Source organism: Vigna angularis, chromosome 2 (assembly GCF_016808095.1).
Source record: "Vigna angularis cultivar LongXiaoDou No.4 chromosome 2, ASM1680809v1, whole genome shotgun sequence".
Taxonomy (NCBI): domain Eukaryota; kingdom Viridiplantae; phylum Streptophyta; class Magnoliopsida; order Fabales; family Fabaceae; genus Vigna; species Vigna angularis.
The window spans coordinates 6734463-6749521 of record NC_068971.1 but is presented as its reverse complement, the minus strand read 5'-3'; the positions used below and the strand labels follow the sequence as shown (position 1 = coordinate 6749521).

Here is a 15059-nt window from a genome sequence, read left to right as displayed (position 1 = left end):
AAGCTGAGTTCATCAATAATAGCAAGACATAGCTAATCCAAGCATAACATAAAATATATAGATTAAAATTAAAAAAAATGGATTTTCAAGTTGTAAAATGTTCACATGAAACGGAAGTCATTTATTCACCAAGGAGAAATGAACCATATATTACCATGGTCAAGTGAAAATCTTGGTTAAGAAATTATCAATATGGACAGACAAGAAAAGGAAAAACTGATGTTACAAAGGAGTAGCCATCAAAATGGGCAAGAAAGTGTCCTATAAAGCTTAATGGATAAGTACATCAAAATGATGTTGTAGAAACCACATTAATCTTTCAAGGTCCTAATAATTAAACCACACATAAAAGAGGATGGTATATTCACATCAGACAAAGGGACAAATATTTTGAAAAGATTGACACTCCAACCACGGCTTGCGAGACCAACCACAAATGTGCCAAATAAAACAAACAACGAAAAAGATTAGGGTTCGCGATTAACGATTTCATCGATTACTAAGCATTAGGATTAGGGTTTACTTACCAGATGAAGATACTCCTTCAGCATCCAACTACGACACCCGACGAACAAGGAGATTGCTTGGTGAACGCCGGAACACGACAGACACTTTGACAGAGAGAGAGGACACAGAAGCAGAGCACGACGGACAGGGACTGTGAAGAGGGCTGGAGAGAGGGACAGGGAGAGCGAAGACGGCTCGAGAGAGGGACGGCGAGAGCTCCAGGGTTCGAGAGAGAAAGGACTCGAGGGTTCGAGGAGAGAGATAGCTCGAGGTTTTCAGAGAGAGTAGCTCAACGGTTCGAGAGGGATAACAAAGAGTGAATGATAGGTTTCAGCTTCTAATTAATAAAAGTACGTTTTTTTAAAAATTATTTTTGAAATCCGTATATAATATACTTCATTCTACTTACATACGGGTAATGGAATTCCAGGGGATATATCCTTATGAAATTTTCCCGCCGCCACGCGCCAAGTTTATGTATGGAATTTATATACGGAAAATCTGTATATAATATCTGTATATAATTTTATTTTAGAATCCGTATGTAATATCCGTATAAAATATTTAAATTATATACGGATTTAAATCCGTATATAATAATCCATATATAATTTTAATATTTCTTGTAGTGTGTAGGAGAAAGAGAATTCTCAAAAACATCGCGAAAACATTATAAATACCTATTTTCATGTTTCTGATTGACAAACTCACCCAATAAGTAAATATTGTCATCCAACAAGTGAACAGTGCCAAGTGAATAGTGAGCAATGAATAATGAACAGTTTCATATAAATAGTGTCATTGAAAGCACTGAATGCAACTCTTGTGGCACCTAGAGCGAGTATTACCTAAAATCCATCTTTTGTTGTCTAATCATGTTTCTTTGAGTTTTAACTTGTTTTCATCCACCAGAATTGTTTCCTATTTTCTTATTTCACACACTCAAAGAGATATTAGAGATAAAACACACATATACTAACAAAAACACATGTAAACATGAAGACACACTAAAAGTGGGGATAAAACAAGGTAAAAATTATGAAAGAGTTGATTTATTCATCAAAATATATACACAAAAATACATAAAATCAATCGTTATCAGTGTTATTTTTTAGTGTTGAGTAATATTTCTCTATAAAGGAGAATAATTATTTTTGGTCTCTTTTTTTCTAAAGTTTTCAAAATAATGTTGAATGATCAAACTCTTATAGGAGAGATAACCAATTTGATTTTTATGATGGCTCTAACTATAAGCTAGGACTGAAGCAACGAATGATACTATTTTAGCGAATAACGTTTTCCCTCACATTAAATATGTTTGCTTTCACTCTAATAATTTTATTGTAAGAACAACTTATTATCTCAAATCATAACTTAATTTACTTATGCATTGAAATGAGATTAATTTTCAAAATAGTAAAATAAAATTCAAATTATATCTTAATCTTAATTTAGTTAAATTTAAACACTTCATTTATTTCATAACAACACATTCATTGTTTATTCTTACAAATTAATGTTATCAATAATCACTTGTACAATTCATAACAACTTCAATATTAAATTCAAAGATTTAGCTATACTTTTTTTTTATTGAGAAAAAACATAAATGGCAACAAATTCCACGCCATCAAAATAACCACGTATACAAATTAATCTCTTTAATATAATCACTTTTGCATATCATCAACAACTCCAACATTACAATATTCAACTCACATATAAAATTCAAGGTTTAGCTATATTATTTTCATTTGGCAAAACCATACATAATTAAAAGGCAACAAGTTCCACACCATCCACAAGTATCTCAGATTTACATTTCACCTCTATCTCATCTATGAAATTTATTTATCCCTAACTTGATAACCCTTGGTCCTTCGTATCATCCACACACATAAAAAAAATTAAAAAAAGTACTAACTCATTCCCAAAAAACTTGATTAAAAAACTAAATACATCATCACAAACATAAACTTATTGAGAATTATCTTTCTTTATTAGATTGCATATACATATACAAATATAATCTTATGCATGAACATCAACATAAAGGTATCGCATTTGTGGAAGAAAAGAAAAAACTTATTCTGGTTGGAATATGATTGATTATTCTGCACTATTAGTAGTTTTCAAGAATCCTAAGTTTGATTTAGGAAATGTAGACTTGAAATGTCTAAAATTGGTTTTGTGTTAGCTTTTGATAGTTCATGTTTCATACAAGTATTTCAAAAGATGTTAGTTGAGTTCCTTGATATATATTCACTTAATATTTAGATCTGTATATGTTGATCTATAATCAAAATAATAAATTCAATAGTGAAATGCCATTTTACAATGCTTATATGCATACGAATTATTTCTGTGTAGTTATCTTATATTTAGTAACTTACTTTTTTGTTTATTAAATTTATAAAAAAAATGTAGTAATTATTAGTAGTACATAGAGATATGAAATAACAAACTTTGAAAGGATTAAAATATTAAATTTTAAAATATATGCACATATATATTAAGATTGAATTTAGTTTTATAAAAATGAATTATTTTGATCTGAATGATGTATATTAATGTATAGTAAACTATTTAATTCATGGTGCAATTTAGTATAAAGGGATACTTATATAGGTTAGGTTGTTAGAAAGATAGTGTGACAAATTTTAACGAAGAAACTTGAACACAATTTTTTTTATATAATCACGTTTTACAATATTAAATACATATCATCAAACCATATCAGATCATTGTTTTAATTTAAACTAAGTAATTGAGGGGTGAGGTTAATAAATTGAATTGATTATAGTTGCTCACTTGTTTATATACACGTGTTCCGCATTTTTAGTATCATGTCATTGAACAATGATAAAAAAACGTGATTTTTGGACACTCTGTTATAATAATTCCGACATGGAAGCACACTTCGTGCAGAAGTCACTAAATTCAGGAATTTTCAAAATATATAATTTTTTCTTTGTATATTTATGTTTATGTTCTCTTAATATATTTTTTAAATCGTTTAATATTTTAATAACATGGGTTAATAATCTCTTGTGTGTTTTGAAGTTTTATTAATTTATGTTTTATTTTTGAAAGATGATGAATGAAAAGAGAAGAAATATTTAATTGTGTTTGACCTCAACTCCTAAAAAAATATTAAATATGATAGAAGCATCAATAAACAAAAAATAAGTAATATAGAACTAAATTATAGCAATATAATTCAAACTTTTGAATACAAAAAGTCAGAAACATACCTTGAAAAACTTTAAATAATAAACTTCTTATTCTCAAATACGAAATTTTAGGTTAATTATAAGTTGTATGAGTTAGTGGGGTATTTTTGATTGGTAATGTATCTCATTCATAAAAAAACTTTTGAATAAGGAAAGTTTATTGAGTGAACAATAATCATCAATCATTACTCACGAAAGCAGTTTCCATTTTGTGGGAACCATTGAATAATGGAAGAGTTCTTATTCTGGTATCATACATCTACTGTCTCGTCTTTTTCCATTATAATTTTTAGTTACTATAAAATAATTAGTTTTTAATTTCATTTTTCGTAACATCTTAGTTTTAATTTAGAAATACTATTTTTATTCCTTTTTAAGTGTTTTGAAATTATTTATTTAATTTAATTTTCTTCCTATCATGCATCCATTTAAGCATTAGCTATTGCATCCATTTTTGTTAATCAGACTATTTCATTTTCATTTCTTCATATCTATACCAGTTTCATATAAACAGAATCATGCATTTGTTAAATTTCCTTTCTTTCCAATTCAATTTCTTTCCCATCTTGTTGTCTTTATAGTTAATAATTAGTAAATAAAATAACAAAACTTTACTTAATATTTTAAACTTAATTTTAGTAGAATCCGAAGATTAATACCTGTCCCTATATATGTTATATCAGTGGGGACCAAGTTTATTTTATTTTTGGCGATAAAAAGACATTTTAACAACTTTCTTTTTTTTTTTAAGAATTTTTGTATTTTTTTCTTCATCTTTTTTTATTTGAACAATCAACTTTCATATGTTCTTTCTCTTTGTAACCATAACAACATAATTAAGGAAGATTCTTGATTTTTTTTTCCTGCCTTTGAATCTTCTCTCACTTTTAAACTTCATGAACTTGCTTAGCTTTTTTATAATAAGATTCATATTTTCTTCATCTTCATCATTCTCTTTGATACTATTTCTTTTTGCAATCTCATATTTGAAGACTAACGTCCTTTTCTTACATTTTTCTTCATCCTCATTCAATCTTCCAAGATAAGTTCACACTCTCTCAACTCATCAAATAACGCAACCATCAACATGGTGTTAAGATTTTGTGACTCGCTTATCATAGTCACCTTAGGTTGTCAAGTCCTGTATAAAAATTTAAGAATTTTTATATCTAACTAATAATTATTGAAAGACTTACTTAACTCAATGAGATGATTCACAATATGAGTAAAGCACTTTTGAACATTAATTATTGTCTCTACTTGCTTCATTCAGAACATCTCATATTCTTGAATCAAGGTATTCCTTCTTGTTTTTCTGACACCGTGATAAGAAAATCTCATAATATACGCACTTTTATATTTTCTTGAAATTGAGTCTTATTATTCAATGATAATTGAAGGCTTTAAATAGTCGTGATACTTACAATATTACGGGGAATAAAAATAAAATATCAACTATCTTAAAAATAAAATATGCTTAATCTATCATAAAATAAAATTTGTACATAGATAAACCGAAAATCATAACTACATATCCCTATTTTATCTCTATCAAATCAAACTAAATATTACTATACCCAAAAACTAATAAAATAAGATTTAAACAAAATTATTAATAAAATCCTAAAATTTAAGTTTATCCCAACAAACATCCCCATAAACTTAAATCCTTCTTTCCTTCATTCGGCTTTCCATGTGCATCATCCTACACCAGGTTTGCATCTTCTCTCCAAGATTTTCAGCTCCAGTTCATACAACCGGTTCTTCTTTGCTTTTACCTGGATTGTTAGACGACCATGCTTATCCTTTAAATACAGTATCTGATTTTTCATAAAAACTGAATTACCTTTTTCAATTATCTGACTCATGCTTTAAATATTGCTCTTCAGCTCCAGAACATAGTAAACATCCCTAATCTCTCCAACTCTTCCATTCTTCTGCATATGTCGGATTGTTTCATGCCCTTTTAAGGCCACCTTGGAGTCATCTCCAAAAGACATGAATTTGGCCTCCACCTTTGTGAGTTTATAAAAAAAGTTCTTGTTTCCACGTATATGATTGCTTGCCCTAGTATCTAGATACCATACCGAGGTTGATAGAAATCTCATCAGCCTTCATCTCTTCTTCATCTTCTTCTTCCCTATTTTTATCTGGTTCAACAACGCTAGATGCTTTCTCTTCCTTTTCAAGAGTCGTCTTCTTCAACTTCTCAAGCTCAACCCTCTGTTTATTCATAATTTCATTAGCTTCATCTAGAAGCCTCCCTATCCGTTGAATCTCTTCATCTTTTTGTTTGAGTTCTTTCTCTAGGTTTTCCTTCTCCACAATTGTTGCATCCTTTACTAAGATCACTTCATCCATTATTGGGATTGGGCTCTCCATGTCCACTACATCCGAGCTCTTTGCCATTAATAGAATTCCACACTCTTCTTCTGCATCTTCAGTAACGAGATTAGTCTCCCCCTTTATCTCGGTCTTGCAATACTTTGCAATATGGCCAACCTTGCCACAATTGTAGCACTTGCTTGATCTACACTCGTTTGCATAGTGGCCATACTTGCCACACTTAAAACACTCAATTCCTTCCTCGGCCTTTTCCTTGTCCTCGGTCACGCCCATTCTGCTGACCGGTTTGCTCATCACTATCATTCTCAAAATTACCTCGGCCACGTCCACCTCGTCCTCGGCCTCCTCGCCCTCTTCCGCCAGGACCTCGGTTCTGAGTAATTCGAGATTTATTCGAGTCAAACTGTACCTATAGTGCTTGATCATTCGGTTCCCTCTTTTTATTTTTCTTCCTCAATTAGTGGGCTTTTAATGACCCAGCTAACTCCTCCATAGTGAGAGTTGACAAATCCTTTGTCTGTTCAATAGTGATCATGATACTTTCAAAATCATCCGTCAAATTTCTTAAGATCTTTTCCGCAACTTGGTTAGGAGGAACCTCTCCGTTCATTTCGAGTTGGTTGGTCATCTTCTGCACTCGAGTTATAAACTCGGCAGCTCCCTCATTTTCATCCATCTCCATATGTTTAAACTCTCTTCTGAGAGCTTGAACTCGAACCTGCTTCACGCGGGTATCTCCTTTGTATGCTATATTCAGAATTTCCCATGCTTCTTTTGTTGACTTTGCATTAGCTATTTTCTTGAATCAAGATTCATCCACTGCATTATACAGAAAGTATAAAGCCGATTTGTTTTTCACTCGTGTCTTTTTCAATGAAGCAGTCTGGTTCACTGTCTGATGCTCAACATACGAGGGTTCATTGTACCTGTCCTCCACTATGTCCCATACATCTTGGGATACAAGAAGAACCTTCATCTGTAAAGACCAATTGTCGTAATTGGTATTTTCTGACAATTGTGGCACACACATCCCATTGACTACCTTTGTCATCTCTTTCACAAAAAAATCAAGCACTCATTTTTTCTCTCACGGTGTTTGACTCTCTCCTCTCTCTCTTTTTCTTTCTCTCGGTACTCAGAGCATAAAGCTCTGATACCACTGATAAGAAAATCTCACAATATACGCACTCTGATATTTTCCTGAAATTGAGTCTTATTATTCATTGATAATTGAAGGCTTTAAATAACCGTGATACTTACAATATTACGGGGAATAAAAATAAAATATCAACTATCTTAAAAATAAAATATGCTTAATCTATCATAAAATAATATTGTACCTAGATAAACCGAAAATCATAACTACGTATCCCTATTTTATCTCTATCAAATCAAACTAAATATTACTATACCCAAAAACTAATAAAATAAGATTTAAACAAAATTATTAATAAAACCCTAAAATTTAAGTTTATCCCAACAATTCATACCTTCGTGAGTGACCCATAGCATCTCTCATATCTCTTGAGCATTCTTACAGGTAGAGACCTTGTAAAAGTCATCAACAATTAAAAGCAAATGATATAATATTTCGAGCCCTTACATTTTGTTGAGTTCTTCTTCTATCATCAACATTCCATTATAGTCACGGGGTTTTGATTCCTACAAATTGTTAATAAATACAGTAGGAACAAAAGGATCATATTGTGATAGTTTCCCAAATCTCACTATCTACAGATTCCATAAAATTTTGCATTCTGACTTTCCAGAAAGCATAATTTTCACCAATAAACAAAGGAGGTTTATTGATAGAGGCACCCTCAACAAAGGTTTGATGTTGTCCAACTACTTGAATTACTATCAAAGCAAGCTATGAGACCAATTGTCGAAGTTGTGCAACAGAATGTTTTACGTAAATAATAAACCAAGAGAGGGTGAATTAGTTTCTTATCGCAAATGTGTGCCTTTAATAATTTTCTCTTAATTTTAATTTCCTTAACAAATAATTAAAACAATAATAAAAAGAGAAAATTGTACAGATAATTTTATATTGATTCAGATCACAAGGATCTTATGTCTAGTTGCTAATCCCAAATAGAGATTAAAGTTTCACTATCACAAAACTAATAAACTATTACAATCACACAAAAAGACAAGTTTAAAGGTTTAGAAAACACCTAGTTATCACAAGAGATGAAACCGACTTCCCCTGAAGGCCATAAGGGATGAACACCTCCTCCGAATGTTTCACGAAGGATGAACACTTCCTTTGAATCTTCACAAAGGATGACATGCTTCACTTAGTAGCAACACTCAATCACACTCCTAGTGAAAGTTCTCGCTCTTGCAAACACCAAGTTCTCAAAACCAAAGCACAAGAGTTACACAAACCGTAGATCACACTTATCATAGTTCAAACAAAATAGATATGTTTTCGTATGCTAGAATGAGAGTCAAAAACATCTTTATAAAGACCTCACTCAAGGACACCTCCAAAAAATCCATTGTCGGCTTTTTCGCACGTGATAATCGATTATCTAATTAAGGTAATCAATTATGCATTTAATGAATACACAATGGTCAAAAACATGCTCAAAAACTCCAAAGGCTAGCTTTGATAATTGATTATGATAAGTCATAATCGATTATCCATAATCGATTATCATTCTCTGCTAATTGATTATTCTAGAGCCAAAATGAGTTTGTTAGCAAACTTAAAAACTTCTCTATGATAATCGATTATCTTAAGTAGATAATCGATTATTGTAGAGTGTTTTGACTCTAAAGAGAATTTTAAAGCATAACTTACAAGGAATCAATAACATATAAAGCCATATACATAAATCTATTAATTACAAAAACTTTAACACATAAAACAAGTCTTCATGAAAGTCTTCTTACAAAGCGAGCACTTAAGACTTGATTTGGTCATCATCAAAACTTCTATAGTTAATCTTTTTTGTAACACTTAATACACAAATAAAAAATAATTCACATATCATCTCAAATATGTGATCACATATTCATATAAGTCTTTATCATTCTCAATAGTAATTTCCATACAACACAATTCACTTAAATAAAATAAAAAAAACTAATCAAATATAAAAATAATATTTATTTTACATTTATAATAAACTCTCAAATACAATATGTTAAAGAAATAAATAAAGAAAAAAAGAGGAAAAGAATACCAAGGTCTAAAAATATCCTTTGCTTTAGTAAAAATATCACAAAAATCAATCCCATCAATAAAATTAATAAGATTTTAAGATAATTAAAAGAAAATATTAATAATACAATTTCTAAATAATTCAATTGATTAATCTAAACCTCATTCACTCATTTTAATTCTACTTGATCATGATAAGTGTTGATACTGATGGTAACAAAAATATAATTAATTATACGATTATTGTTGACAATTATAATTATAACAACATTGACGATAATTGTAATAATGAGAAAAAAATTATATCACTAATAATATCAGTGGTGAAAATGTATTAATTTTAATATGAATCTCATATAATGATAATGATAGTGTTGTCAAAATAGGTTAGAACTCATGAGCCAATCTGACCCACCACAGGTTTGAGCTGGGTTGACTCGCCAACCTACCTAATTTTGTTTTTTGTACTTGCTTTTGGATTATATTTGGAGTTTAGGTGATTTTGAATTGTATTATATTTTTTTAATTTTGAATTGTCTTTATAATTTAACATTATTTTGGATTAAATGTTATTTAGATTTGAATTAGAGAAAAGTTGTTATTTTTTTAGAATTGAAAAACAAAAGTATCATTAAATGAGTCAATGAACTAATCCATTTAACCCACCAATGTGCGGTGAGCAGGATCAAATTTTTTCGACTTGCTAATAAATGAGTCAGATTGAAACCAACCCGTGATATACCGGATCAAATTGGGCCAGATGATCAGTTTTAACAGAAGTAGATAATGATAACAAAAGGTGAAAATAATGATATTAATGATGTTCACAATTATGAAAATCATATATTAAAAATACTTAAATACCATTCATCATTCCTCATACCATCACTGTTACTATTGCTCTCATGGTTAGTGTTACTATTATTATTAGCGTCATTATTTGTAGCACTAATGCAGATAAAGAAGAAGAAAAAAAAAAAAAAAAAAAAAAAACTCTAGAAATTTCTTTCTAAAAGATATTTCATGTGTTCCGAAATTACCGTTACTATAATATATACATTTTGTTATGAAATGTAGATTTGTTAATTTAGTAGATGGTAAGTAATTAAATATCCTTTAATATAAATTCTAATATAACATTAAACACCACTCAAATTTTATTTATAATCAATAATTTTTGTTAATTAATTTTACGAGATAAAAATCACTAAGTTTTAGAAGGAAAAAGTTCATCGTAGATAAAAAATATAAACACTTGTAAAACAAGAGAAAAAGAGAGAATAATAAATCTTTCTATAAATTAAACTAATTACCACTGTAGTAATTTATACCAATCCAATTTTAATTATAAAAAATTAACTTTAATTTAAAAAAAATTATTTGATTTCTTAAATATTTACAAGAAATTTATCCAAACATCTTTATATTTTAATTTTCATTTTACACTTTTCTTTATCTTACCTTTTAATTGATACATCCCTTTAGAATAAAAAGGATTGAATCATACCATAATAATGCCATGATCATTAAACATTATTATAATATTTTAATATCGTTTTAAAAAAATATATATTCCAGTGCACTTCTAAGTTTATTAAAAGAAATTTAGGATTCCTTAATATATTTAACTTTCGATATGTATTTTTTTATTGTATAAATCGTTGTAATTGTATAATATTTAAACTGAAAAAATATTATAAAAATGTGTTTGATTTAATATAATAAATTTATTTAATAAACTATTATAAATAATTTTAGTTTTCGTATTTTTTATTTTGTTTTATCACTTATTTAACTTTACAAAGCAATATAAGTTATACTAATTACTTTAATTTTTATAAGTAAAATACACTAAATTATTAAAAATAAAAGGTACATATAAATATACTGATAAATATGCAAATAAGTTATTAAATATACTAAATTATTAAAATAGTTTACCATTTGCTTTCATTATTAATTTTATTCAAAAAAATTATTACTTTTAAAAAAGTAAGTTAACAACTCTTATATTATAGGGGATAGAATGAATTGTGTACACAAAATATAAAATCATCTTTTATAGATAATATAATATAATATAGATATTATTCTTATTAACAATAACAATACAAAATAATAAAATTATAACTATAAAAATAAATATAAATATCTTTTGCAATTTCATTATAAATAATATTTATTTATTTTATATATAATTTTATTATTATAAATAGTTATTTTAATTTTAAAACTACCAAATTTTTTTAAAAAAGTGAACAAATAAAAAAAGTAGTTAAATTAAAAAGATAATTATTTAACAAAATAAAATTTGTAAGATGATTGTTTTAAATAAAAAAAATTACGTATTAAAAACTTAAATTAAAAAAAAGGATACAAGATAAATTCCTTTTATATAATTATATATAAATTATTATTAAACAATAAATATGAGGCTAGATAAAAAATATAAAAATAAGATATTATCTTCTTTGTAACCAACTCAAATTTATACATTTTGTTTTTACTTGAAAACAAGTAATGCAAGAATAGTACAAACATTCTAAAACATTAACATTAAAACATCTCTAAACTATGAACAACATGTTTTTTTAAGTCAATGTGTGTATGAAAATAAAGTCTTTTAATCTTATTAAAAAATGCAGCGTGATTAAACTATCAGAACCTGCATTATGACTCTTTTTTCACTATTATCTAAACTTAGGAACTTACTGATTCTGTCTAAACTGCCATAAAGGTTGGAACAAAATTTGACAAGATGTTTAACATCATATACTTCCAAAGAAGAATTTAAGGAGTTATAGAAAGTCACCCAAGTTGAGAGGTAAAAGTGGTTGCATGTGCAGAAAACAATTAGTCAATACCTTGACCAAGTAGGCAAAATCATAAGTACCATGAAAAGTAATTCAGTGAATATGATTGTTGCAAAGAAGTCCTGAGATCATCATAAGCTCAATGAATCGCATGACGTAGATCTCCAAAGCTTCAATTCTTATCAAAATCCATCCCTTGCCATTGGAGGAGGGCAATGGACTGAGGAGCATGAAGATGACGCGTGACATCGAACCTACATAAGTTGAATTCCTAAATGAAGCAGTTGGAGGTTCCAAAGGTTGGAAGGTTGCCATGGCGGTCTGAAAGGGCTAGCCCAACTCTGATGAGGTGCATACGATCCACGTTGGCTTTCATCACTTTGTAGTTATTATTGATTGTCAAAAAGCTAGATCTGACTTAAAGATGACACTAGGAAACTCTCTGTCCATAGATATGAAAGGAAAGAACCTAATCACTCTACAAATTAATTTGAACTCATTTTTAAGGTTGTACGACCACATTGATCGCGTCATCACACTACCACATGGCCATCTTAATATCTCTATTCCTATCCCCTTCTCCAAAAATAATAAATAGAACTACAACTTCACACTTTAATAATGATGGATTATGAAAAAAATCATAAATTATATATAGACATAAATATATGGATAGATAGATATGGATATAAATATAAATACATATATATGAATATAATATTATGTTATTTGTTTTAAAGCATGAAGTTAAATTTTGTTTTAAAGCATGAAGTTAAATGGTAAATAATTTTTTTAAGGTGATATATTAAAATCTAACCATTTGTCTTATTTTTTATATTTGATTATACTTGAATAATAGATAACTTATCTATTTGATAATATCTTTTTATAAGATTGTTATATTTAAATGGCAAATAATTATTTTATCTATTTTTTGTTCTATTTTTGTTACTTTTGAAAAACGAAAATTTTGAGTTATATATAATAAAAATAAAGAAATACAAATAAGATAATCTCCAGGTCACATAATTTTTTATTTTGAAATTTTTATTTTTAATTTTTAATATTTATTTTAGATGTTTATGTTAGGTGCCGCAGAAACCATGGAGAAAGAAAATCTCTAGGACCAATGAATTAAGATTAGTTAATGGGCCTTAAAATTTCAAAAGTTTGACTGGAGGCCCAGTCGGAGATATATTATAGCACACCAAGTTCAATTATTGTGAAAAAGAAAAGGTGTGTTTAGGAAAGGTTTGATTAATTTTTTATTAGTTTGTAAGTATGAGTATTTAAATTAAATTTTCATTAATTTTTTTGTTATTTTGAATTTTTAAAGTATTATTTTCATTATCTTATTATTTTACTTTACAGTTAATGAATGATTTGATTATTATTTTTATTTTTCCGTTTCTAACTTATTGATCAAATCACTCTTCTTATTAATATTCTTTTCTAATTAGCTCATGAAGCAAGAAGAATAGAAATAATTGACAAATTGAAAAGGGAAAAAACAAGTTGATTTACAAGTTAAAGAAGATTAAAAAGAAAAAAAATTGATAAAAAAATGGACACTAAAAGACAAAACAGAATATCTAAATTTATGACATATTGAAAACTAAATTAAGTATTTAATCAGTTAGTAAATATTTTATATTTTAGAACGAAGGAATATAGACAAATTATAAATTTAAGTGAAAGTTAATTTAATTTAGATCGACCTTGTTTCTAAATACACACAATAAGATAGATTTAAAAAACAAACAATTTGATGAACGAATGAAGAAACATTTTTTTTTACCCTACCAAAAAAAGGTACGAGTAATTAATTAATTAGATTATATTTATATATATATATATATATATATATATATATATATATATATATATTTTCCTTACATTATTATTTGTGACTTTCTCTCCTTTTTTCTTCTTCTTTATTTTCTCCCCAAGAACAAAATTCTACATATTCATCAATTTTCAAAAAGTGCAAACCCAAATCCTTCGACTAAGTAATCTCCTTCACATTCTGAACATATACACGTTAAACCAAATCGAAAAGAAAACGAAGAAGAAGAAAAAAAGAAAAAACTAGAATAATCACCACGAAAAATCCTCTCTGCAAAACCATGATATTATTAGTTAGACACGTTCTAAGGCATTGTTAATGACACTGTTATGGTTAATATTATTATTGCTTCCAGTTTTCATGAGCGAGTGCCTACAAACGGGACACGTGGCATTAACCTTCAGCCATGCGTCGACGCAGTCTCGGTGAAAGTAGTGGCGGCATTGCGGCAACACCCTCAGCATCTCCGATTCCTCGTAATCCTCAATACATATGGCGCACGTGGTGTCATGGTCGCACGTTGTTCCCACAACACTATCGGTTTTGCTGTAAGGGAAAGTGCGGTAGGACTTTATGACGTCATAGGGTAGCCCGGTGAGGTTATCATTTTGATCATTATGGATCATGGAATCGATGCTGTTGCTTACGTTGTCGTTGCCGTTTTGTTCTCGTCGCATGTTCATGTACACGTAACAGACACGAACGAAGAGAGTGAAAAAGATGAGCAACAGGAAGACCTTGGTGAATATGTCTAGTCCATTGTTGTTGGTGTTCAAGGGTGGCCCGTAGGAGAAGGAGACGGAGGGAGAAGGAGACACTGACATGGTTACAGATTGACCTTCTTCTGATCAAAGGTTTTGACATGAGAGGATTTTTGTGGTGATTATGGGAAATTAGGGTTCATTTGTCGCAACCTTTTGTACTTGTTTTTTTTTACCTATAACTCTGTTGGTTTTGAACAAATTTTGAAGCTAATTTGAAGTTGGATATCTAAAAATTAACCTATAAGCTGGTGCTTAGCTGCTTAGTTAACAACAAAATTTTTGTTACTTAAACAATTTGCTGGTTTTGAATTTTGAGTTGGGTTTTCTTTTTGCATTAAGTTTTTTTTTGTTGTGTTAATTGTATTTATTTATTATTTG

At 28.7% G+C, this 15059-nt stretch overlaps 1 protein-coding gene across 1 annotated transcript; it reads right to left on the bottom strand.

The window, feature by feature from the left end:
• Nucleotides 1–14210: 14210 nt before the first annotated feature.
• On the bottom strand, nucleotides 14211–14741 carry LOC108327202 (RING-H2 finger protein ATL67). The gene has a single exon (XM_017560932.1). It carries the CDS (start codon nucleotides 14739–14741, stop codon nucleotides 14211–14213), a length of 531 nt encoding a protein of 176 aa, XP_017416421.1.
• Nucleotides 14742–15059: the final 318 nt, after the last annotated feature.

Coding starts and splice junctions, on each gene's coding strand:
- LOC108327202 (XM_017560932.1), bottom strand. CDS start 14,741: ATGTCAGTGTCTCCTTCTCCCTCCGTCTCCTTCTCCTACGGGCCACCC.